The sequence below is a fragment of the Lepidochelys kempii genome, chromosome 3, assembly GCF_965140265.1.
Source record: "Lepidochelys kempii isolate rLepKem1 chromosome 3, rLepKem1.hap2, whole genome shotgun sequence".
NCBI classification, from domain to species: domain Eukaryota; kingdom Metazoa; phylum Chordata; order Testudines; family Cheloniidae; genus Lepidochelys; species Lepidochelys kempii.
Genome location: NC_133258.1, coordinates 184891985 through 184919937, shown reverse-complemented (window position 1 = coordinate 184919937; position 27953 = coordinate 184891985). Strand labels below are relative to the sequence as shown.

Genomic DNA, 27953 nt, shown 5'->3' with positions numbered 1-27953 from the left:
TGATGTGTTTTCAGCCTGGACAGAGGCATTTCCAACCCAGGTCAATACAGTGGGTGTGGCTGCCAAGAAACCTCTATGAGGAAATCTTCTGCCGATACGGCACACCCTGGATTATCGGCTCTGACCAGGTGGGGTAAGGTGTGGAAGAGGTCCTTAAATCCTTGCTTGCTGCCCTGAACATTAAGCAGCAAATACACATTAGCTATCAGCCACAGAGCAGTGGTGCTGTGGAAAGGCAAAATCAGGATTTGAAGAATGCCCTCCATAAAATGTGTTCCACTTCGGGAATGGATTGGCCCGGGAAGCTGCCAACTGTTTTGGCAGCTTTATGCAATTCTAACTGCCTAGGTACCGGGTACACCCTCTACCATATCCTTTTTGGTTGCCCAATGATGTGGGGCAATCTGTGGGAATGGGAAGGGAATTTACCCACCAATTCACCAGATGGTCGGTATATTACCCAGCTGATGGAGGAACTTTGTGAAACCTGCGAAGCCGTAGAAGCCGCTTTAGACAGAGAAAAAGCCAAACACAAAGGGACCGTAATTAAAGACGTCCCGGGGTGGCAAATTAGAGATGAGGTGATGCTGCAGAAACGGGAGGCCCACACCTTAGATGAGAGAGAGGCCCACACCTTAGATGCCAAATGGCCCATATCCTGTGGTGAACCGCATCTCTCCGGTAGTGTACCAGCTTCAGCTACCTGGTAAACTAAAATGAGCACACGCCAATCAACTCAAAACATATGTTTCTCCCTAGGTTCCTGGTCATGGCATCATGGGACTCAGTTGTGGACCTGCCTGGACCATCCAGGTTTCCATCTGTCCATGGGATTATCTGGATGATTATAATGATGAGGAGGAAAAGTACCTCCAAAGGCTCTCCATGGTTCGAGCCACCGATGGGGCCCAAGCCACAGTATGGCGTAAGGCTGGAGAGGAGGAGCCTTGGGGGCAATGCATCGTCCGGATAGACACCTTGGGGCCACAGCAAAATACTTGGTGGGTGGCCCTGGACCTTCCGTGGGTCCCAGGGGGACAAACCCTGTTCCTCATGTGGTAGCCTGGAGCGAAATGAGCAGCCCCTTGGGAAGCAATCCCTGGACAAAATATTGATCCCTGAAGAGAATATTGTTGTTGTGACCTCCTAAGCCAGGCAAACGACATCCATGACAGAAGCCAGGAAGAGCTGTAATGGAACGATTAATGATTTAGAGAGTTTTATATGTGCCTTGGTTTCCCCAGTAGATGCATTTCTGTTACTCTTCCTTTTTTCTTTCCCTTTTTGCTTTATTAACAGGGCAAGGCAGTAATAGCAAGAGCCCAGGGACACCCCAACCAGGAGTGGTGGGATTGCTCTTGCTGCTTCAAGCCTGCAAAATTTGTCAGGACAAAACAATGTATGTTTGGTGGTATTTCTCTATGGGAATCCTTGGGGTCCCACTGTTTTAGGCCTCCTTTGTTAATTTTACCACTGTTCAGAATTGGTCCTGGTGCAAGAAACAATCAATTATCCACTGGCAGGGAGGCAATTGTGGCACGTTATCCTGGGAATATGGCACCATGTATTACCTGGGTATCCTCCCCGGGGCAGCCCCCTGCCGAGAACACCAGGTCCCCTGGCCCTGCATATCCCTCCCCAATTGGATCCCAGATGGGATCGACCCAGAAGGGCCCCCTACCCCACCAAGCAACACTACCGGAGACAACACTGCATCCCAACGCCTTTCGAACCCCTCGCCCATAGAATTTACTTCCATCTGGGAACAATGGCCCCTACCTTTGGAGGAGGACAATCTCCATTCCTACTGCCCGTGCTTGTGGTTCCATTGGAAAGGGGAAACCTGGGAGCGATGGCTCGAGCGGACCACAGATGGGAGGGTACACAGAGAGGTTTTCAATATCACAGGAGGATTCAGCATGCCATTCGAATCAACTCTCCACATTGGCAGCTGGAAGCAGGATGTGGTTGCGCTCTTAATCCCTGGCTGGTGTAAAGTTCAACCTGAGCCCCACAGTTCCACATGTTGATATATCACATATATTATCCCCTCATACACACACACATCTCGCCAGTGTAGGGAGGGAAATATTACATGCCCCGAATGATTTCCAGCATCCCTGTTTAAATTGTAACCTCCTCCGCCTAGCCCAAAGTATTCAAGGAATAAATCTAGGAAAACACCTCCACATCTCCCCCCACCAGCGGTGGTGGCAGATGTCACCGGCTACCAAATGGGAAGCAGCCACTCAATGCTGGATCCTCCTTAATGCCACCCTGGGAGCTTTAGATGTTTTCCTGCCTCTGACACGCTGTCAGGTCCCCACTTTCCTCCCCAATTGTACAAGGGGGGCCACCCTTCAACTTGCCCTCCTCAGACAAACGTTGTCTTTACTCCCCCGGGGGAGGCGGACCTTAGTGGGCTCCTTGTGGGATAGGGCCAATACGGCAGCTAGCATTTAGAATATTCAACAAGGGGCTATGAGGGTTGAGCGGTTGGGACAATTGGAAAAGGCCATGGGGCTGATCACAAGTGCAGATCTCACCCACCTAACAGTGGCCACCTCCACCCTCAAACACACTGTCGAATTGGCCCTCCACACACGGGATACCTTGTGGGGACTGATTAAAACCATAATTTGGGGTGGGGGCCAACTAGCATGGGATTCGGTGTGCGCTCAACTCCAACAATATTTGACCCAACAAGTCCAGAGCATACAGGAGAATGTGCTCCATGGATCTTGGCCAGGGGAAATCCACTCCCACTCAGGGATCCCCTGGGAGCAATCACCTTTTTGCTACTTCTGGAGGCGCACAAACTGGAAGGGCACCAGCACAACCTGCTCCTTTACACCCTTTGGTCCCATGAAGGGAGTGTGGGCCCCAGCTATAAAAATCCAACCCGGCTTGTGGGAAGGCTGCCTCTGGGACTGGGTGGTCCATGGCGACGTGCAGGAGGTGGCTCCCTACAACAACACAGTTAAGAGGTATGTGCTGACCATGGCCACTGACCATCAGCATGTATGGATTGCAGAGGGCATCACCTGGCAATTATGGCTTATGGAGCCCCCCAAATGATGTGTAAAGAAAAGGTGACGCCAGGCTGCTTTTACGAGATGGGTCAACACATCTGCTGGGAAGGGGAGGCATCAGGATACGCCCCCACCAAGGCACATCTGTTTACCAATACCTCTGCGTGTGTTTGGAGGACCACCTACCCCAGGGTGCCCCTCGATTTGCGATTACAATCTCAAGTGCACAATTTTTTGGTGCATTGGCCCACTGTTATTCAAAGCAATATTAATGTTTCTAATTATATTGTGTTTAATTTTTCATGGATTACGCCCAATGTTTTCCTCCCCTTGACATACACCCGGGACCAACTTATTGTGTTCCAGGCAGATGCCTCCTCCTTCACCGTGTTACAACACACATTTAATATGGAGAAAGCTGCCTTTGCCACGGCCATCCAGATGGGGCATCTGTGCCAGCGAGGGGATGTGCTATGCTATTTTATTAACAAAGCCAGAAGCCACTACCGGCTAGTGTATGCAATTGTTCTTGCCCTAACAATTCTGTTTGTGCTATATTGATGCTTGTGTAGAAGGCCAATGGTGAAACTAGCCACCGTGTCAGAGGGAGGGTGGAAACTTAAATCGTGTCCCCTCACAACTAAATGTTGATTCGGAATCAAGGGGGAGAATGTCACAACCCAGTGGCCCCCTCCCTCAGGGGGTCCCCTGGGGCGGCAGATCAGCATTGTATGTTGCTTACGCTGTTGCAGGCATTGCAAAGTATTCTGGGAAGGGTTAAAGGTGTGAGTGTAAGTGAAAGGTTCCTTTGCAGGCTGTACAAGGCCAAAGAAGAAGAGGGAGAGAAGAGAACGGGTTAATCAATGCTTCAGCTCAGCCTACAGATAAGACACTGGCCCCAGTCCAAGGCCACTGCACTCAAACAAACTCTCTGCAGCCAAGAAGCCTGCCGCTCCATCCGTATCTCACCCAACCCCAACTAACCCTTAGAAACAAGAAACAAGCCGGACAGGACTGCAGAGATTGCTAAAACTAGGAGACAACGAAGGCCAGCGAGGGGGAAAACAAAGTCTTGCATCTCTAAAGCCGGTGTGTTTTAGGAAAGCTGAGGAAGCCATGGAAGGCCAGTTTGAACTGGTACACAGAGCTTGGGGAACAAAGGTCCCAGAAGGAGACACCTGCAAGAGACCTCAGGGACTTAAAAACCCTCCCAGGAGCTGAGGCAAATCGGAGATCAACAGCGGACCCTGGGCAACCTGTGCACAGGACAAGAATTCCCGTCCACCCTTCCCCCTCTTCTTCTTATGTTACACCCAGGCTTGGCCAGCCCAGGGTAGTGTGGGTGTGAGTATGAAAGTGGGTTAGGGCTTGGGGCAGTAACGCTTTCTTCCTTCCTCTGAGTGACATGGGGACACCCCCACCCCAGCACTCTCCACTGTTATTTTATTATTTTATCAATAAAGCTTTAAAACTCAGTCACTTGATGTGCTCCATCATCTCCTCCCCTAACGATCCTGCGGCCTCAGCCTGATCACCTGACGCATCAGGCAGATTGGTAAGAGAAATCTGTCACAGCTATACCAGGCAAAAGAGCAAAAAAAAATGCACCAACTCATGGGGATTTGCAGGAATACAAGGCCATGTGCCTCCATGCTTGGCTATCCTCTCCACAACTAGACAGTCAGAGTACACTGAGCCAGGAATTATCCCCTATGTCCCATCAGAGGGCATTTCATGGCATGAAGGGCGATGAGGCAGAGCTAATATAGCCTCATATTGCTATAACTTAATGCTAGATTTCTCATAGGCTTTGTGGGAGGTGACCATGTGCATCCCCCTCAAACCCTCCCTGTCCTGTTTTTTCCCCAGCTATAGATCCCAGAAAATGAAAGAAATTCCTGGATTCAGAAAAGTAAACAAAAATGCACCTAAGCACTTTATAGTCACCATTCCTTTATTTAACAACACTGAAATGCATCTCTACCTTTGGCTTCTTGGGATGTGACACACCACTTGTCATCTCTTAGTATCACTGGTCCTAGTTGAACTCTATCTAGGAAATAGTGCATGCCCAAAGCCTGCTACAAATCATGAACTGCATTCTGGTGAACAACTAAAATTATTTTCCTCTGCTGGCTGCCAAATGCATCTATATTTTTCCTGGTTTGTGCAGGGTAATGAACCTGCAAATAAGTTAATCTGACTTTACTGTAATTTCTCGTGTGTGTATGTTGAGAGAGTAACAATGTGTGATGATGCTGAATCACTACTCAATTATAGCAACAGGTGGATTCAATTAAATCCCAGGGGCCATGGATCAGTGTTCATGTCACAATCCCAGTCTGTACCTAGCCCAAGCTAGGGATACCAATGATCCAACCAGCAGATCAAATTCAGTGATGAATTCTAGTCACGTAACACCTGAGGCACATTGCACATACAGTAAGAAGAATTAAATCCCAACGAGATAAAAGGAATTGAAGCTTCTCTTCAGTGAAGAAGATATGAAACTCTGGGATAAGGCAGTTCTTCGGGAAAAGCCTAGGAACATGCAATTTGGGGATAAAGAATAGTTTGAGATTTATGTTAGTGTTATCTGAAATACCAGAAAGGGGGTAAATTTGGAATATGCATACACTATGTTTTATTAGCAGCAGGGTCAGAACTCCAGCTGCTTATATAAAATTGTGGCACAAAAGCTGAACTCAGTTTTAACATCTTTATACTCATGGTATCAAAAATAAAACTAATTTATTTTGGAATTAAGTGTAAAGAAAGAAAAAAGTGTCTAAAATAATTTTTTGGCAGTCCTATTATTTGAAACACAAAAATGGTCAATTGTAGTGCACGTTTAGGGTTGGCAACTTTCTAATTACTGGTAATCAAACCCCTGAGGCCTCGCCCCCTGGCCCTTCCTCTCAGCTCTGCCCCCACCCCTTCCCTCACAGCTCCGTCCCCACCCCTTTCCCTCAGGCCCTGCCCTTGTGCCGCCTATTCCCCTCGAAGCCCCACCCCAGTCACTTTCTCCTCTCCCCCCACACATCACTTGATGGATCGTCTCCACCTCCTTCCCCGCCTCCCTGCACTGGGCTCCCTTTGCTCCGAGGCTGGGATGGGAGCTGCTGCATCCTGACAAGGAGCCTGCCAGCAGGTAGGAGGCGACCCTGAATGAGCAAGGGCTGGTGTATGGTCACTACATCTGACTGGACACTGTCAGGTCCCCTTTTCTACTGGACTTTCCAATTGCAAACCAGGTACCTGGCAACCCTAAATGGCACCCAGACACAGAAGCCAAAAACCATTCTGTCCGAGTAAAACTCAGACAGGTGGCAACCCTATGCATGTTTGAACTATGTTTAATATGTAAAAATATCAGCTCTAAATCTGCAGGCTGATAAGGGGTAGAACCCAGCACTTTTGAGAAGCCTACTAACTTCAGCTTGCAATATGGTCATAGTTAGTTCCTGATTCAAGTAAATTGTTTCCTCGTTAATTTTACGGTAGCTATGAATAAATTCTGAAGATGCAAAATATAAAAAATTTAGCTATCAACAAAACATATCTTCAGCTATATGCAAATTTACAGTTCTTTTCGTTAAAAATTTGTAAACTACCTAGGCCATAAAATCTGATAAAGAAAGTAACATTTTCCCAATCAAACGAGAAAAAATGCATTCTTAAGTGGCAGCAGCTCAGACTGGTGTGCTGGACATTCAGGATGTATTTCACTTTAGTATTTAATTATAAAAAATTCTAATAGCAAGATTATACTAAATACAGGCTGGGAAGGGTTAGATTTTTATCTGTAAATGTCTGTAAATGTTGATTTCACTGTTCACCCCCAAAAACTGATGAAAAATAGTCCACCAATAATAATTGGAATTTTCAGATAGGCAAAATAAGAAAAACAGTACTTGAGAACCTATCAGAGTGTGATTTAAGGATACTTTCTTTGTATATTTTGATATGATGATGACAAGTTGTGTTTTAATGGTTATAACACTTTAACTGTTTGAATCTCAATGACTATTGTAATTAAATAATTATCTGACTTTCCCCATTATTTCTCACAACTGTGAAAATGTAAATCCATAAAAATAAAAAAAATTGCTTAAAACCCATAATTTTGTGCAACTGTGAAAATAAATAAAAGTATAAAAATACTTAAAACAAACATTATTATCCATCAAAATTATAAAAAGCCCAAATTCTCCCAAGCCTGACTAAATATATTTGTCTCTGAAACTCGGCATCTTACTAAGTATACATAAATAAAAATGTACATAAAATATTTCCTGATTTAAACTGCAGATTGATCTTTTGTATGTTTTACTGATGATAGAGTATAGTAACATGTAGATAACCTTATTCTCCCTTTTCAGCCCAAGATATTTATTGGTTTTTCAATTTTAAAATGCATTCGGTGTAAAGGGATAACGGGGTGCATCTGAAGGAAGTGAGTAATACATATGTAGGTGGAATCTATCTAGTCTCAGAACAGGACACAAATTTCGCACAGTGGTGTTCAGAACCTAGAAGTGTCTTGGCCAAAATGGAACTGTTGACAGCTATAAGCTCCATGTACCTGGTTTTCATGAATCCATGTCCCTCCTGGTCTCCTCACCCCCAAATCCATGCCCTCCAATTCTGGCTCAGCCCCACAGCTAAAGCAGCAAATCTTATACTCAGCATCTGGTCAGTTTATATCATGTTTGTAAAAATAGTTCTTTATATCTTTGGAATTCCCACACTAAACCCCAACTTCAACCCCAACCCTTACTCCCACTGCATCTCTAGAACACTGTTATGCAAGGTCAACAAATTTGGAACTTGTAGGGTAAGGGGCCAAAATTTTAGCAGTATTTAAACGCCTAAAAATTCAGATATTCAAATAGTAGGATTTTCAAATGCACTTAGTGGTCTTAGGCACTTTTGAGCATAAGCTTTCGTGAGCTACAGCTCACTTCATCGGATGCATCCGATGAAGTGAGCTGTAGCTCACGAAAGCTTATGCGCAAATAAATTGGTTAGTCTCTAAGGTGCCACAAGTACTCCTTTTCTTTTTGCGAATACAGACTAACATGGCTGCTACTCTGAAATTAGGCACTTTTGAAATTCTGACTAAATGCCTATCTCCATCTTTAACCATTAAACTACCAGTCATTTCAGAAATAGGAGGACACAAGAAAGTTAGGAGATTTTTGGGACACAATAAACATTATAACATTACAACTCCCTTCCCATTTTTTCCCAGTCTTCCCAGAAAGACTGTACACTGGGGATGAGATATGGTGTATGAAATTTCAGAGGGACTGGTTTCCTTTTTCAGGAAGTTGGGGGAAGAGAGTTGAAAATTGGGCTTGAAATAGAAAGCAAGCTTAAATCTGGAGGAGCAACCCATAATAATGTTAATTAGGTAATGCTGTGCAATGTAAAGCACTATGTAATAACTATTATTATTACAATCCTAGGAAAAAAATTAGCTGTTGAATTGGTTTAACACCCGCGACCCTTGAAATTTCTTAAAATCCCTCATTCCTCTCATGTCTATTAACCATTTCACAGATCTTTCTATGTTACTAGGTAGCAAAATTAACAATCACATTTATTAATTTGAGACTAAAGTAATGTACTGTTATAAATAAGATATGATAAAGAGAGGTTGCTTCTGGCAGTGTCCTTCCTTTCAGATTAAATTTTAAAGTGAGTGAAAAGAGGTTAATTTACATTAAAAATTAAAGTTAGTTTTGTTCCATATGAGACTATTATTTTAAAACATCATGGTCCAAATCTGCCCACAGATACAGACAATCCAACTCTCGGGGATATCAGTGGGAGCATACCTGCGTTATCTGATTGTGCAACCCAAAACGAATATAGCTGACTGATTATTTTTTTAAAACATGCAAATTCAATTCTCTCTCGGTTGGGATTAAACTTTGTAGGGAAGATTGCACAAGGTGAAATGTACCCTAGTGCAGATGGCCTCTAGAAAGATCTAGGCACCCATAAGTGTCTTTAAAACTAACATAGGGTAGGAATTTTAAGGCGACAAAAATTTACACAGTGGAATATTCCAGACATTGATAGTGACAATATTACACAGGTAATCTTTCTGTAGGGATGAACTGTTTGTAATAATTTGTTCAGGTCTCTGTGTGAAGCACACTATTTATGTTAAAGTCCTTGTGGTTTACCATTACTTTTTCTTCTTGAAACTTACTTATTGTGGCCAATAACAAAAAATCCAATTCTCCATTTATATTTGACTTCCATCTTTCTTAAAAATATCTAGTTAATCATATGGTCAAAACACTCTGATTCTCAGAGATTTTTGTGACTGGTCTTCTGTTTGTTTTTTTCAGGATTCCGATGCTAAGCTCCAAAGCCACACAGCTTTTCTATTTCAAACACTTTATTAAATTAAATGTACTCTACATTACAGCTGGTGAGAATCCCTTAACAGTGAGACCAATGCAGTTCTGCTGCCCAAGGAGGGACAGGATTGCGAGGACACAGTGTATATCAATGCACTGTAGAAGCTCTCTGAACAGCAGGCGCAGGTGGACATTGGCTGGTTCTGAGGACCAAACGATCCCCACACTGTGCAGTTTCTCCAATACTAACTCCTCAGGGGATAGGGCTGCATTTGGGCCATGGAGGGCTATGTCTACCATTGGCATCTGCCCAGTGCCCCATACAACTAGCTGGAGTGCTAGGCTGTGGTCTTGGCCCCAGAAGCATTTCTTTTTGAAAAAGAGATATATTTGCACTATTTTGGATTCTGTATTAGCATTAAAATTTTAAACTACAGTATACAGTTCTGATGTAATGCTATAATTCTATATGCAGGCTACATATATAAAAATATATATTTTATGTGTAAACTTAAATAGAAGAAAAATATAAACTGAAAATATACAAACCTGGCCATCTGAATCAAAAGCCAAGCAGGCAACTCCATGTGTATGCACATCCTTAAGAACAGAAAGAGTCAGTACACTGTAGGAATCCCAGATGCAAATGTAAGGGTCCTTCCCAACCTGTCCAGTAGCAACTAAGGTTTTATCTGGGTGTACAGCCAGGCTAGAAGAGAATATAGTTTAAACCCACACTTAATTCTCTAGTTCAGCACAATATTGTAGAGTAATCAAAGATGAAAACAAATCACTGATTTTTTTCAGTTTTCAAAAATCCCAACTCCTTTAACATATCAGAACCTTCATAGCAACAATCTCTAGGGAAGAGTATTTCAAATTGTTTCCATCTTAATTTAGCTTGCTAAATTTAAACAGTATGTTCAACTGAGACAGATTAAGACGATCAACACATAGTACAATTCAGCACACAGTCAGATTTTAGCTAGTGTATTGTCAACAAAAATATAAACTATTGTATTTTAAATAGTTTCATTTATCTGATAGACCTGTTTCTTCCATGGGCCTCTCTTTGTATTTCCATGGTTTTAGAAATTAGTATGCACATTTCAGTTCAAATTTAAAAAAAAAAGTAAGCCAGCAGCTGAGTAAAATGTATTTTTCACAATTAATTTAAACTACAGGAAGGCCTTCATCATCATCGTTATATATTTTTTAAAGAATCAAAACCTCAGAGGGGATGGGGAGTCAAACTACTGCTTCTACCTCTGAAACAAGGAATTGCATGTGTTTATGGATATATTTTTAGTTACTAAATCCTCAGGAAAGCTGAAATTTCCTGTACCTATATATTTTACCTTATTTTCTCTGATATTCAAGAAAAATTAGCAACAGCCATATCAAACAGTACTCGTGCTACCTCCTTTTTGTATATAGATAGCAATGTTTAAAAAATACTATGCTGGGTTTTTAGTTATGTAACTATGCTGGGTTTTTAGTTATGTAACTCCCATTGGGGTTACAGAGAAACTGATTTTGAACACTGCCCTTATGCATCTCTTTAAAAGTAAATATATTATAAAGTATGTCAAGCAACATTCTTACACTCTTTGTTATTTGTATATGCTTGTTACTGCAAAATAGTATAACCCAGGCCCCGCATACTCTGCTGCAAGGTAAACCTAAATTCACTGACCAACCCCCTCCCCCCCGCAAGCCCCAAAAGCCCCCCCGCCCAAAACAAAAAACAAAAAAACTTGTGGTATATCATGCTGTTCCAGAACATCAAATTCAAACCAACAAAACTCAAACTTAGTAAAAACCAGGAAATGAAGGGTAAGTTTCATATCAATCTTTTGAAAACCAGGAAATACAGAATTAGGAGAAGGGATGTCAGACCCCGCACAGAGGAGCAGGCAGTCCTCACCCCAATATCTCCCTACTCTCCTGCCCATATCTCAGCTGGCTTTCACTGAGAGTCCCTGGCATAGCAAACTGCAAATTCAGAGGCAGCTTCAAATAAATATAAAAATGGAGTTTACAAAACGAGACACAAAAAAGAATACAATCAATACAGTAGCCAGGGCTGGCTCTACAGTTTTTGCGCCCCAAGCAGTGAAAAAAACTGCCCCCGCAGACAGCAAAAGGAAGAAGCTGCCACTGATTTGCCACCACAGCGGGCGGAACAGAGAAGCTGCCGCCAAATTACTGCCATGGCCGGAGGAACTGCCGCCCCTTTCTAACTGCTACCCCAAGCACCTGCTTGGAATGCTGGTGCCTGGAGCCGGCCCTGACAGTAGCCCCTGTTTTGTTTATATTGTTAAGTTCAATTTTACAATAGTCTAGTATTATCAATTTTTCTATTGGCAATGAATATTTATGTTGGAGTAGTCAGAGGAAACTAGAGATTTGAGAGCTAAGCTTGAGCATGGCTGGGGGAGATGGAGGCATTGCCCCCCCAAACTGCAAGCCTCTGGCAGGCACAAAATTCCCCCCCTCCCACACACACACACACACACACAAAGCCCCATTGGCCTGACTGGGGCTGCCCCCCTAAATATAGAAGTCAAACTATGCCTATGGAGCTAAGTAGGAAATATTTGGAGCTTTTGGCACAGAAGAAGCACGGAGGTGGTTTAAGATTGTGGGATAAGAACATTAACTGGATGTCTGCTAAAATGATCAGCAGTGAAATAGGTAACTATCTGAAAAGTTTCATCATTCCTTTTTAGAAATTACCCATTCAGATGAATGGGACACTTACAGTGTTCTCAGAAGTATCATTTCAGGATGACTACAGATTCAGGAGACAACAGTGAATCAGTTTACACTCTGTTCATGTTTACTTCCATAAAAGTTACACATGGGGAAAAACACTTAGAATCTGTGGTAGGAGGTGATTTAGAAGGCTAAATATCTAGCTGGACCACATAGGGCTCAAATTAGAACATCTTTCACTATGATTATTCTGTAACTAAATACATTGTTTGGAAGAGAATTACCCAAATTAATTGTGGCTGTCCATTAAAAAACCCCGAAAGAATAGAGAATACTTTTGAGGAATAAGCGTATTGGAGAGCACGCTATTTAGTGTGTTGCCCTATTCCTTTAGGTGCCACCATTTTGTTTCTGTTCTAGGAATACAATAAAGAAGTAGCCAGGGCCGTAATCAGGGTGGGGCAAGTGGGGCAGCCACCCAGGGTGCAAAGCCATAGGGGCAGAAAGATGGGGCCAGAGGTGCCCCCCCAACCCAGACAGGCTGGGTGGCCTGCTGAGGTGAGGTAGAGGTGGTGTTCCCTCCCTGAGCCCCGTCTGACGTCACCGGACCAATCCACGTGGCATCGCCACTCTCCCCCAAAAACATTCCTCCCCAACCCGTGAGGTGTGCGCCCCACAGTTTGCAAACCTCCATGGGGTGGTCACCTGTCCCCCTCCCCATTATGAATAATTACATGTCACCTCTGAATGGGGTGGAAAAATGACCCCCAAAAATGGTATGGGGTGCAAATATGCTTGTTCGCCCTGGGCACTAAAATGGATCTGGGGGTAACCACATTAGGACCTAACCCAGCTGAAATGAGCCTCCCCACTGCTGCTTGCTCAAAGGAGCTCTGATTTTTTCCTGGTTTCACAGGCTGCTCCGTTTGAGGGGAAAGTACTCCCTGTCTAGAACATATTGAATGCAACATCATTTTCCCATAGCCATTCTCTCCACAGGAATGCAGTGTATGTCTGAATAGCAGTTATGTGGTTGTAATTTTTAAAGATGCTGCCACTGAATTGCATTTATGTCAGATTGAAAGAAAAGGGGAATCTGGAAGTTAAAGGGTATGTCTACACTTTGAACTGGGGATGCAATTCCCAGTTCAAGGAGACATACCTGCACTAAAACAGAGTGTCGCTGTGATGGCACTAGCAGTGGGAGGAGCTAGTCATCTGGAGTATGTGTTTAGGGCAGGGGTTTTCAACCTTTTTTCATTTGCAGACCCCTAAAAAATTTCAAATGGAGATGTGGAACCCTTTGAAAATCTTAGACATAGTCTGTGAATCAGCAGGGGTATATAGACCACAGGTTGAAAACCTCTGGTCTAGGGTCTCAGAGCATCTAGCCCCTCCTGCTGCCATGGCTACACTGTTTCTAGTTCAATAGCTCAATCAGAGCTAATGCAGGTACGTCTCCTCGAGCTGGAAATTATATTCCCAGCTCAAAGTGTAGACATACTCTGAAGATTCACACATGTCCCTCTAAAATTTATCAACTATAACTTCAACAAACACTCACACCCAGATTCCAAGATTCACCTACACACTAACTGGGTAGCAGGGCTAGAAGTTCTCTGCTCATCTGTGTCTACCTTCACTGCATCCTGATGACAAAGTATTTCCCCTCCTAGTCATCTTTTTTCTTAAAGCATGTGTGTGTGTGTATTATATTACACACACACACAGAGTTTCCCTGTCTTTACCACACAGGTTAAATTCAAATGTTCATGGTTTAAGCATTAACCTTTCTTTCAAGTGATCCAAAGGATTACTAGTGTAAGAACATAAGAATGCCCATGCTGGGTCAGACCAAAGGTCCATCTAGCCCAGCATTCTGTCCTCCAACAGTGACCAATGCCAGGTGCCCCAGAGGGAATGAACAGGTAATCATCAAGTGATCCCTTCCCTGTTGCTCATTCCCAGCTTCTGGCAAACAAATGCTAGGGACAACCCCATCCTGGCAAACAGCCATTGATGGACCTATCCTCCATGAATTTATCTAGTTCTTTTTTGAACCCTGTTATAGTCTTGGCCTTCACAACATCCTCTGGCAAAGAGTTCCAGATTGACTGTATGTTGTATGAAGAAATACTTCCTTTTTTTTGTTTTAAACCTGCTGCCTATTAATTTCATTTGGTGACCCCCAGTTCTTGTGTTATGAAAAAGAGTAAAAAACACTTCCTTATCTACTTTCTCCACACCAGTCATGATTTTATAGACCTCAATCATATCCCTTAGTCGTCTCTTTTCCAAGCTGAAAAGTCCCAGTCTTATTAATCTTTCCTCATACGGAAGCCGTTCCATACCCCTAATCATTTTTTTTCCCTTTTCTGAACCTTTTCCAATTCCAATATATCTTTTTTGACATGGGCACCCACAGCTGCACGCAATATTCAAGATGTGGGCATACCATGGATTTATATAGAGGCAATATGATATTTCTGAAGTGGGTTCTTGCCCATGAAAGCTTATACCCAAATAAATTTGGGCCACAAGGACCCCTTTTTTAACGATTCCCAACATTCTGTTCACTTCTTTGACTGCCGCTGCACATTTGAGTGGATGTTTTCAGAAAACTATCCACAATGATTCCAAGATCTCTTTTTTGAGTGGTAACAGCTAATTTAGACCCAATCATTTTATATGTACAGTTGGCATTATGTTTTCCAATGTGCATTACTTTGCATTTATCAACGTTGAATTTCATCTGCTGTTTTGTTATCCAGTCACCCAGTTTTGAGAGATCCTTCTGTAGCTCTTCGCCGTCTGCCTGGGACTTAACTATCTTGAATAGTTTTGTATCATCTGCAAATTTTGCCGCCTTACTGTTTACCTCTTTTTCCAGATCATTTATGAATATGTTGAATAGGACTGGTCCCAGTACACACCACTATTTAGGTCTCTCCATTATGAAAACTAACCATTTATTCCTATCCTTTATTTCCTATCTTTTAACCAGTTACCAATCCATGAGAGGACCTTCCCTCTTATCCCTTGACAGCTTACTTTGCTTAAGAGCCTTTGGTGAGGGACCTTGTCAAAGGCTTTCTGAAAATCTAAGTACACTATATCCACTGGTTCCCCTTTGTCCACATGCTTGTTGACCACCTAAAAGAATTCTAACAGATTGGTGAGACATGATTTCCCTTTACAAAAACTATGTTGACTTTTCCCACACAAATTATGTTCATCTATGTGTCTGACAATTATGTTTTTTACTATAGTTTCAACCAGTTTGCCAGGTACTGAAGTCAAGCTTACTGGCCTGTAGTTGCCAGGATCACCTCTGGAGCCCTTTTTAAAAATTGGCATCGCATTAGCTATCCTCCAATCATTTGGTACAGAAGCTGATTTAAATGATAGGTTACAGAGTACAGTTAGTAGTTCTGCAATTTCGCATTTGAGTTCCTTCAGAACTCTTGGGTGAATACCATCTGGTCCTGGTGACTTATTACTGTTTAGTTTATCAATTTGTTCCAAAACCTCCTCTAATGACATCTCATTCTGGGACAGTTCCTCAAATTTGTCACCTAAAAAGAATGGCTCAGGTTTCAGAATCTCCCTCACATCCTCAGCCGTGAAGACTGATGCAAAGAATTCATTTAGCCCTGGTCTATACTATGGAGTTAGGTTGAATTTAGCCGTGTTAGGTCGATTTAAAAATGACTGCGTCCGCACAACCAACCCCGTTCCGTCAACCTAAAGGGATCTTAAAATCAACTTCTGTACTCCTCCCCGACGAGGGGAGTAGCGCTAAAATTGACCTTGCTGGGTCAAATTTGGGGTCGTGCGGATGCAAATCGACAGTATTGGCCTCCAGGAGCTATCCCAGTGTGCTCCATTGTGACCACTCTGGACAGCACTTTGAACTCCAATGCACTAGCCAGGTACACAGAAAAAGCGCCAGGAACTTTTGAATTTAATTTTCTGTTTGGTCAGCGTGGTGAACTCAGCAGCACTCAGCAGCACAGGTGACCATGCAGTCCCTCAATCATCTCCATCCCTGAGGTTATCGCAGATTAGAAGGCGAAAAGAACGCACTCGCAATGACATGTTTTCCAAGCTGATGCAGTCCTCCTGCACTGATAGGGCACAGCTTAATGCATGGAGGCATTCAGTGGCAGAAACCAGGAAAGAATTAAGTGAGCGCGAAGAGCAGAGGCAGGACGCGATGCTGAGGTTAGTGGGGGAGCAAACGGACATGATGAAGCATCTGTTGGGGGGAGTAAACAGACATGATGAGGCATCTGTTGGAGCTGCAGGAAAGGCAACAAGAGCACAGACCCCCGCCGCATCCACTGTATAACCGCCTAACCTCCTCCCCATGTTCCATAATCTCCTCACCTAGATGCCCAAGAACGCAGGGCCGGGGGGAAGGCTCTGGGCACCCAGCCACTCCACTCCAGAGGATGGCCCAAGCAACAGAAGGCTCTCATTCAAACAGTTTAATTTTTAGTGTTGCTACAATAAGCAATGTGGCCTTTTCCTTCCCTCCTCCCCCACCCTACCCGGGCTACCTTGTCCGTTCTCATTTTTTTAATTAATAAAGCAAGAATGCATGGTTTCAAAACAATAGTTACTTTATTTCGAAGGGGGGAAGGTGGTTGGCTTACAGGGAATTAAAATCAACAAAGGGGGCGGGGTTGCATCAAGGAGAAACACACACAACTGTCACACCAAAGCCTGGACAGTCATGAAACTGGTTTTCAAAGCCTCTCTGATGCACAGTGTGCCTTGCTGTGCTCTTCCTATCGCCCTGCTGTCTGGCTGCTCAAAATCGGATGCTAGGCGATTTGCCTCAACCTCCCACCCCACCATAAACGTCACCCCCTTACTCTCACAGATATTATGAAGCACACAGCAAGCAGCAATAACAATGGGAATGTTGGCTGCACTGAGGTCTGACCTAGTCAGCAAACAGTGCCTGCGAGCTTTTAAACGTCCAAAGGCACATTGTACCACCATTCTGCACTTGCTCAGCCTATAGTTGAACTGCTTTTTACTACTGTCCAGGCTTCATGAGGCATGAGAGCAAGGGGTAGGCTGGGGTAGGTGCAACCATGCGGTGCTGCTGGCTGGGGGAGCAGCCTGAGGCAGAAGCCTCCAGCTCGCAAAAGAGCAGGAGAGCAGAATTGCAGCGGAAGCAGTGGAGCCGTACACCATGCCCTGGAGGTTGCTAGGAGCCGGGCAGGGAAGAACCCCCGGCCAAGCTACATGTCCGATGAGGACGGCTACCAGTCCTACTGCACCATCTGCTGCAACAGCAGCGGTGACAGTGCACTGAGCGGGCTCCATGCTTGCCGTGGTATGGCGTCTGCACGGGTAACCCAGGAAAAAAGGCGCAAAACAATTGTCTGCCGTTGCTTTCATGGAGGGAGGGGCGACTGATGACATGTACCCAAAACCACCCACAACAATATTTTTGCCCCATCAGGCATTGGGAGCTTAACCCAGAAGTCCAATGGGCGGCGGAGACCCACAGTGCACCACTCCATAAATCGATGCTAGCCACAGTAGTGAGGATGCACTCCGCTGACTTAATGTGCTTAGTTTAGACATATGCAATCAACTATAGAAAATTGAAGTCTAAAAATCAACTTCTATAAAATCAACCTAATTTTGTAGTGTAGACATACCCTTAGTTTCTCTGCAATGGCCTTATCATCCTTGAGTGCTCCTTTAGCATCTCAATCGTCCAATGGTCCCACTGGTTGTTTAGCAGGCTTCCTGCTTCTGATGTACTTAAAAAAAATTGTTATTACTTTTTGAGTCTTTGGCTAGCTGTTCTTCAAATTCCTTTTTGGCCTTCCTAATTATATTTTTACTCTTCATTTGCCAGATTTTATGCTTCTTTGTATTTTCCTCACTAGGATTTAACTTCCACTTTTTAAAGGATGTCTTTTTGCCTCTCACTGCTTCTTTTACTTTGTTGTTTAGCCACAGTGGCACTTTTTTGTTTCTCTTACTATGTTTTTTAATTTGGGTATATATTCAAGTTGAGTCTCTATTATGTCTCTGAAAGGTTTCCATGCAGCTTGCAGGGATTTCACTATTGGCGCTGTACCTTTTGATTTCTGTTTCACTAACCTCCTCATTTTTGTGTAGTTCCCCTTTCTGAAATTAAATGCTACGGTGTTGGGCTGCTGTGGTGTTTTCCCCGCCACAGGGATGTTAAATTTAATTATATTATGGTCACTATTACCAAGGGGTCCAGCTATATTCACCTCTTGGATCAGATCCTGTGCTCCACTTAGGACTAAATCAAGAATTGCCTCTCCTCTTGTGGGTTCTAGGACTAGCTGGTCCAAGAAGTAGTCATTTAAGGTGTCAAGAAACTTTATCTCTGCATCCCGGCCTGAGGTGACATATACCTAGTCAATATGGGAATAGTTGAAATCCCCCATTATTATTATTATTATTCAGCTGACAGTCCCGGTGTCTCAGAGTCCAACATACCAGGTGCCATAAACTATGCTGAAGTGGTCTTGGCAGCAGGGGAGTGTTTTTTCTTAGCTGCTTCCTGTGGAGGTGAAAGCTCAGCCCACTTTTTTGTAGCCTTCTTGGGCAAAGGCCCTCTAGGAGGAGCTATTGTGACAGGACCTTTGTCAGAGGCTGCTGTTGGCGACTGTTGGCCGGGCCGGTCCTCAACTCAGGATCTGAGGCTGGTTGCAGAGATTTTTCCATTGTATAAGCTTAAATTGGAGATCCCTCATTTTCCTTGTTCTGGCCTTTCGATTATGGCAATGCGAGCACTTCTGAGGGATATGTGTCTCTCCAAGACAGCAGACACACTGTGCGTGTCCGTCAGAAACAGGGATTGACAGCCTGCATGTCAGGCACCGTTTTTAATCCCAGAAAGCCAGGCATACCAGATAGTTTTCTGTCCCAGAATGGGGGGGAGGGGAGGAACGACACAGTAAAACTCTAGATAAACTGAAACTTATTTTCCTAATAAGGAATATAAGGATAGAAGAAAAACAACTTTTGTTTGGTTGGTTTTTTTAAGAAAGTAAGATAAAATAAGTAGGAAGGGTAAGAATAACTACTAACTAACTGCTAACTAAACTATTTTCCATAAATGAATCTTATACTAAATGTAGATAAAAGGAGCTGCTAAGTGCTCCGACTCAAGCCAAAGGCAGCAGAGAAGGAACGGAGGGACGGTTGGTCATGCAGTGTTATGTAACCACCGGAGGCAGCGTGAGATGGCGACAGTGCATGGACAACCCAAGCAGGCACTACTATTAAAAATCTTCGATTACAAGCACAGGGCACATGGACACCTAAAGTGGAGCACCTTACGATTTTAGACACAATATCTAGCTACAGCTAATAACTGGAATTTTAATTCTGTGTATTTCAAATATTGTTGATTTTGTATTTTAAAATCTTGAGCAAACACTTCCAAAAATAACCTAAAGTTTTAGACTCTTAAATAAGTAGCCTGATATTTCCAATGTTCTGATAATCCAGCATCTCCCATTGGGAACTGCTAGGTGATCTACAATTTGAAAATCTAGACAGAAATATTATTTAAGTACTTTGGGCCTTGGTGTTACATAAAGTTATGAACATGCTTAACTTTAAGCACATAAGCAGTGTTATTGACACCAATGGTATTACTGACATGATTAAAGTTAATCATGTGTTTAAAAGTTTGCAGAATCAGGACCTAATTATGTATTTAGAACCCTAAAGTAAAAGCTCTAATTTAAAAAAAAAAGTTATTTTTTCTGAATACAAAGTTCTCTACAAGTTCAGTTCAACTTCCCATATCTGGCTGGGGGCAGGAAACAAGAGATGTCTATGTTATCCCTATTTTATCTGAGAAAAATATAATTAAGTTAGAATATTTGTTCAAAACTAGGAGGTTAAAGATAGGCCATAGTAAAGATTTACCAAACAAGATAATCAGTCTCGTTGCTAGTGCTAGTGCAACTTGGTCATAACTTTATAAGGTCTTGAAGTGGATCACCAAGCCATACACCTCCTTAGAGAAGTTTGGGTTCCAAATCTAAACATTTGACTCAAGCTCTTGCTCATTCCAGTCTCGACAGTGACATTTTAAAATGTGTACAAATTACTACACAAAACCAGGAAAACTACTTTAGAGCAGGAAATGATTATTTGCCTTCCCTTAAACTACAAGAATCATTTTAGAAAGAAAAGATACTTTTGGAGATGGATACTACTGCAATAGAAATTGTGTTGGTAGAGTAAGTGTTTACCATCTGGCAAGGCCACCAGACCAGAAAGATTCACTAATGAGTTTTATAAAAATGTTTAATCGGTCTCTACTGGAACACATGATTGGCACATATAATTATTCTACTTTAACAGGGATCCTGCTGTGGATGCTAAAATAATGAGCATTGCTATTTAAAAAAAAGAAAACGGCATATTCCCAAAAGTCTGTGCTTCATTATAGATTGTTTTCATTAATAAATTCTTGGTCAAGGCCTTGCCTGTTCATCAATTACCATATAAATCAAATCCCCCACAACCAGGCTGTGAGGAACTATAACTGACGGGGGAAAGTGTACAGCAACAGGCTAGTAACTGTACAGAATGCATGTATTCTTATTGTCTGGAACAATTCTATCAATACAGGGCTTCAGATAGGAAATACTGTAAAAACCCCTATAAATGTAATATCAGTATTAAATATCCAGCTTTTAAATGGAGCAACTGTAACTGTTTCTAAACTGCACTTTTATGAATAGTCTGGTGTTTTATTAATATGAAGTTTTTAAATACAGAACTAGTGAACAATTCTCAGATTTTAGAAACATTAATTAAAAACAACAATATCTAAATAATATTTTATATATTCAAGAGAAAGTCAGTAAGTTTGCTTTATGCATTCCACAAATAAGGAAGAAACAATAATCCTTAGGTAAAATTGTAGTGCATTAAAGTTATCTTTTAATTATCTTTCTCTATCTAGTCCCACTGTAATTTTTTTACACTAACAAAAATTGCCACATGCCTAACCCTGGCCCCAGCCCTGATCCCCCTCTCGCACCCAAACTCCCTCCCAGTGCCCACACCCTGCACCCCCTCCCGCATCCCAATCCCTTGCTCAGCCCTAAGCCCCTTTCCTCACCAAAACTCCTTCCCAGAGCACTCTGAACTCCTCAGCCCCAGCCCCCTCCTGCACACCAGAGCCCTCATCCCCACACCAGAGCCCTCATCCCCTTTCTGCACCTCAAGCCCCTGCCCCAGCTCCCTCCCACACTCCAATCCCTCACTTCTGGCCCCACCCCAGAGCCCACACTCTCAGCCAGAGCCCTCACCCCCTTTCACACCCCATCCCTTGCCCCAGCCTGGTGAAAATGAGAGAGTGAACGAGAGAGCAAGCGATAGAGGGAGGGGGATGGAGTTAGTGGGGAGTGCAGCCTTGGGGAAGGGGTGGGGCAGGGGCAGGGCCTCGGGGCAGGGCAAGGGTGTTCAGTTTTCTGCAATCAGAAAGTTGGCAACCCTAGTCCAAGTCACTCTTTACACCAGTAAGTGCATATACAGTAGGGGTTTGCATTAATGCAACACCACTGCAGTTACATTGGTATAGGCACACCAGTAACTAAAATCCGAGTGTAGGCATGCCCTTAAACTTGCCTGCTTTCATTTATAGCCTTTGAGTGGCATGCCTGATTATCTTCCCCTGAGTAAATATTTTTCATTTCATCCAACTTTATAAACATTGATTAAGCCTCAACACCTCTCTGATGCTTGGTAACATGGCCATTTTACAGACAGGGAAATTGAAATACAGAGAGAGTGTCCTGACTGATTTCATATATGAACGGCTTGTCTACATTAGTTTTTGTATCCATTTAATTATATTGTTTAGAAATTGGTATAGTTAATTGGAACAACGTATATGTGCATTCACACTAGGAACTGTACCACTTTAATTATATTGGTTTCTAAAACTGATATATAGTTAAAAATCATTACAAACACTTATGTAAATCAACCCTAAGTCAGTGGCAGAGCCAGGAACAGTGCTGGCTACAAGTAGGGGTGCTGGAACAATTTTTATAGTGGGGGTGATGGAAACCATGTCTTTGATGTTTGTTATTACTACTACTGGCCAGGGGGTGCAGAAGCACCCCCAGCAATACTGGCTACAAGTCACTCACTCAAATTATTAGTCAAATTTCTCCACAGGGTACTGTGCAAGAAATACTGCCCTCCCCCCCGCAACTATTAGCAACTCCTATAATTATTATTTCCGTGCAACCAGGAAAGAGCAGCCCACAGCAGGTACAGCAAACAAAAACACTAACAACTGGAACAGTTACTCATTATAAGCCATTCATTTCTTTGTAATAACTGCAGAAATGGATCAAAAGGAAAGAAATTGAATGGCTAACACTGTAGTGCTATTTAGTGGGGTTAATATATGTTTAGTTACATATTATATATTTCTAGACTGTGATGAAAAGTGTTTTTTATCTTTTTAGGTCTTGCAAAAAATATTTCCAAACCTATGCTGCTGCTGCTGCTGTTGAAAAGTTACGTATTAGATTTCAAAACACACCTCGTATGGAAAATATGTTTAACAGAAGCGAAGTAAAGGCCTTCGTATGCCAAAAGCACTATTTATGAATATAATGCTGGAAAGTCACTGATTTTCATCTTGCTTTTATATTTCCAACACAATAGCTCCACATCACAACATACATCTTCATCGCAAGAACTGTATTTCATTCACTGACTTCACAGAATACCGGTTACCTCCTAAGAGCAGCACAGATCTTTTGGCCTTGTTACATCAATCACAGAGATGACAATTGAGACCTACCATATATAATTTCTTACTTAAAAACATCTCCCTTCAGAATCACTACAATCTACTTATACAGGTTTAAATAACCTGGCCTAAAGAAACTGGCTTTTATAATAGACAATCACATTTTTAAAAGTTATCATCATACACTCTTGAACATGGAAAACTTTCATAGTCCAAGAAATAAACGTCTAAATAAGGGCTAAGAAAAACAGGAAACCCCTTCCCAACCTGAATTTTGTAATGCACATTGGAAAACACAATTGCAAGTATACATATAAAATGATGGGGTCTAAATTAGCTGTTACCCCTCAAGAAAGAGATCTTGAAGTCATTTTGGATAGTACTCTGAAAACATCCACTCAATATGCAGAGGCAGACAAAAAAGCTAACAGAATGTTGGGAATCAAAAGGCATTACGAAAGGCATAGCTAATAATACTGAAAATATCATATTGCCTCTATATAAATCCATGCTACGCCCACATTTTGAATATTGAGTGCAGATCTGGTCACCCCATCTCAAAAAAGATATATTGGAATTGTAAAAGATACAGAAAAGGGCAACAAAAATTATTAGGGGTATGGAACAGCTTCCATATGAGGAGAGATTAATAAGACTGGGACTCTTCAACTTCGAAAAGATATGACTAAGGGTGGATATGATAGAGGTCTATAAAATCATGATTGGTCTGAAGGAAGTACATAGGAAAGTATAATATACTCCTTCTCATAACAAAAGAATTAGGGGTCCCCAAATGAAATTAATAGGCAGCAGGTTTAAAACAAATAAAAGGAAGTATTTCTTCACACAATGCACAGTCAACCTGTGGAAGTCTTTGCCAGAGGATGTTGTGAAGGCCAAGACTATAACTAGATAAATTCATGGAGGATAGGTCCACCCATGGCTATTAGCCAGGATGGGCAGGAATGGTGTCCCTAGCCTTCATTTGCCAGAGGCTGGGAATCGACAACAGGGGATGGATCACTTGATGATTACCTGTTCTGTTCATTCCCTTTGAAGTACCTTGCATTGGCCACTGTCGGAAGACAGGATACTGGGCTGGATGGACTTTTAGTCTGACCTAGCATTGCCATTCTTATGAGAGTCATAAAGTGTTGGATGAGAACAGTGAGCTGAGTGAAAATTTTTCCAAGGGAACAAATTTCCATTGAAAAATACAGATTAGAAAAAATGTAAATATTTCACAAGAACATATCAATTTCATTGAAATGTTTTACTTTGTTTCAATACGGTCCAAGTGTTTAATTTCAATGTTATCATTTTTCCTAATACATATTAATTATATATGATAGTTGAACAAAGCACTTGGACCTTATCAAAACAGAGCAATTAGGTACTTCTAAATGCATTTTTTTCACAAATTTTGTTTCATGAGAAATTCCAACACTTTAAAATTTCCAGATTTCAACCAACTGTAGAACAGAACTTCTGAACCTTCACAGGCAACTGTACCTATTTACCAGATTCAGGGCTTAAGGATTCTTCAAGGAACATTGATTTTCCTCCAGAAGCTCGACTCCCTACTGAGAATTTTCTTTGTCATCAGCAGAGGCATGACCAGCAGAAGAACCAGGGAAGGAGGAGGAAGCAGCACCTGCTCCATTCTACAGCTTGAGTTTCCAACAGTGAGCTTTTTTTCTGTTGTTTTCCCTTTGTTCTCAACTCTTTTCTGGCAGCAGATCAAACAGTGACCTCTGTATTCCTCCCCTCTCTCCTGGCACTGTCTACAGAGAGATACTATACCCTTCACTACAGGAGAAATAGTAAAGATAGCAAAGAGGGAGAAGGGTGAAAAAAGGCCCAGTTTACTCCTACTACCAGCAGATCAAGAAGAAGCCATGAGGAGAGGTGCTCATTAGTGGTTGCCAAGGCTTGCTGTCTCATTTTTGAGAGTGCAGGATATTCCTCCCACATTGCCAGATCCCTCCTTTTCCCTTTGTCTTTTATGACCAGTTCCTTCCTCATCACCACATATTTTTCCTATTTCTGGGGTAATGGAGGGAACAGGTGCTTCTCCCTACTGCCTCTCCCCTGAAGTTGCTCTTCTGTGTTGTATTTGCTGGCAGGTGTGTCTGCTGTGCCCTTCAGCCATTGTTGATTACATTAATAGCAAGTCTCCGTGAAAGAGCAACTGGAGGGAAAGGGAGGTGGGGCCTCAAAACAAAAATAAAAATGACTTTGTTTTATGTAAAGATCAAGATTTGTCATTTATCTACTTTAACCATCATTTTTAAAAGTGTGAGGAACAGCCAAAATAACACACTCACTTCTGACAAACTGGGAATGCACTGTGCTCAGTTGCTTAATAATCCCTTGCAGAGGACAGCCAGTCATGTAACAGTAGCAAAAGCTTGACATGTAGAACCCATATGGGTATACAAATCCATTTGATTAGAGAATATGCTATCACAATATAAAAGCTAAATAGAAGATAAGGAAATAGATGGTACTATGAGTTCACACTCATAATTAGAGAGATGGGGAGGGAGAACATGCAAGATATTGTAACAAATCTGTGGCCATCACAGTTTGTCACTATACTACACACCATGACCACCTGAAATTCACAGCCACGGTGGGGACAGAATTCCAATCCTTTATTCTCCAAAAGCACATACCTCTATCAAAGAAATAAAGGAGAATTTTTGTGGTCGGTTACTGTAGCAGTATATGACCTATGACATATAATATTTTTTTATTTAAACATGTCTATTTTGCCTAAAGGCCAACCGAGAGTGGGGCCCTATTGTGCTAGGCACTGTACACACAGAGACTAGTAGATGGTCCCTACCCTGAAGAGCATACAATCTAAATAGACAAGACAGACACAGGGTGGAAAAATAGGTATAAACACAAGCAGAGTGAACAATGGGATGGTGGCAAACAACATGTTAATTTCATGATTTTTTGGGGAAGAGGAAGGAGTAGGTAAACTAAATGGAAAGAAAAAGGAAGGGAAGGGGTGACAGAGACAGGGCAGGGGACACAAGGGTAAGAAGGACAGACATGGAGTGAAACTGAGATGAAAAAAATGGAAGGAAAGGGAGTATTGGAGCAAACAGCCAACCAGCACAAGACAGACAGAGTCCAGTCAAAACTGTAGAAAGTTCTCCAAATGTCAAAATGACCAAAGGTCCTGTATTTGGCTGCTTCTACTAGCTGGAGCTGATTCTGTCACGCAGTGGTCAGGGGATTTGAGCAGGGGATTGGACTAGATGACCTCCTGATGTCTCTTCCAACCCTAATATTCTATGATTCTATTACTAGTACACAGACATTTTGTTAAGTCTTTAGAGATTTTCCAAGTGAGTAGTTATAAACTTTTGATCACATCTATAAGCCACAGTGCACATTATTTGGTCCTGGTAACCAACAGCAGAAAGGAAAACACCAGTTTATAAAATAACACATCCATTTACTTGCCTCACTTACAATAGCCCCACTGACTTCAACAAAAGGTGAAAAAAGAAGGAACTTCAGTGGGACTACTTGTGTGAGTAAAGTGAACAAGAATCAGCTCTTGGTAAATAACTGTGTGCTACTACAGTCTAAAGCCCTCTTCAAAGCCCTCTTATCAAGGAACAAATCTACTGAAGCTAGAAAATCAACATAAAGATCTATTTTACAATATAAACTAATTGTGAGTTTACTAACATTTTTATACAAGGTGGTGTGTATATTGAATTCCTATAGAGACTGAAATACTGTTTGAGGGCAAGGAAATTATTTGTTCTGAGTGTTGCTGATGTCTTTGGAGAATTTGAATGATATCTCCATTGTGGATATGTCAGATGCCAACTGTTCCAGAAGCTCTACTGATGAATCATAGAAGCATTTGAGAAGCTACAAGGGATACAAACTGTTGCCTTATTTTCTTATCACAATACACTGAAAATGAAAATCAGTAATAAATAGTACACATTAGTATTTTTTAAAATATCTTTACATTAGTGTTAGTATAAATTATTACTATAGAAATCTATTGCTATTAGCTATTTAAAATGTCTTTTTTGCATCTTTCATAACAATAATTTATACTTTATAAAAGAGCTCCAAAAATTCACCATCATAGAAAGGAATACTGAAATATTCCTTTAATTATTTTAGACAATATTAGAAAACATTTAGCTCAAAATTTTCAATACAATTCAATCTCCTCAATTATTAAGAATCTTGACAGAACAGACCCATATGGCTGCATTACAATCTACTAAAGAGGGGAATTGGCAGTAACAGTGCAAAGTTACATGGGGGAAAATGAAAAGTAGGCCAGAATTGAAAGCTAAATAGATACTGATCACATAATTCAAATTACCCAACCCAATAGAACAGGGCAAGTAACAACAAAAAAAAGAAAAAATACTTCAGAATTAAATGTTTTGAGAAAAAGGTTCTACAATTTTCATTCCAGCCAGTTGTGATTTATACTCACGAGTGCTGTGTATAGAACAGTTTTGGCATATTTAAGCGGTGACACTGAACAGAATGGCACTGCAGCACAATCTGATCACAGAATCATTGAATATCAGGGTTGGAAGGGACCTCAGGAGGTCATCTAGTCCAACCCCCTGCTCAAAGCGGGACCAATCCCCAAATAAATCATCCCACCCACGGTTTTGTCAAGCCTGACCTTAAAAACTTCGAAGGAAGGAGATTCCACCACCTCCCTAGGTAACGCATTCCAGTGTTTCACCACCCTCCGAGTGAAAAAGTTTTTCCTAATATCCAACCTTAACCTCCCACAATGCAACTTGAGACCATTACTCCTTGTCCTATCATCTGCTACCACTGAGAACAGTCTAGATCCATCCTCTTTGGAACCCCCTTTCAGGTAGTTGAAAGCAGCTATCAAATCCCCCCTCATTCTTCTCTTCCGCAGACTAAACAATTCCAGTTCCCTCAGCCTCTCCTCATAAGTCATGTGTTCCAGTCCCCTAATCAGTTTTGTTGCCCTCTGCTGGACGT

General features: G+C 42.1%; 1 protein-coding gene across 10 annotated transcripts in view; it reads right to left on the bottom strand.

The window, feature by feature from the left end:
- EML6 (EMAP like 6) overlaps positions 1-27953 on the bottom strand; it is a 317349-nt gene that overhangs the window by 268295 nt on the left and 21101 nt on the right. For 9 of the 10 annotated variants that reach the window (XM_073339271.1, XM_073339273.1, XM_073339274.1 and 6 more), the window contains one exon: positions 9959-10118. The exons of the other annotated variant lie outside the window; for it this stretch is intronic. In XM_073339271.1, the coding sequence (XP_073195372.1) occupies positions 9959-10118 (160 nt within the window). The remainder of the gene's footprint in view (positions 1-9958; positions 10119-27953) is intronic. 10 annotated transcript variants of the gene reach the window in all.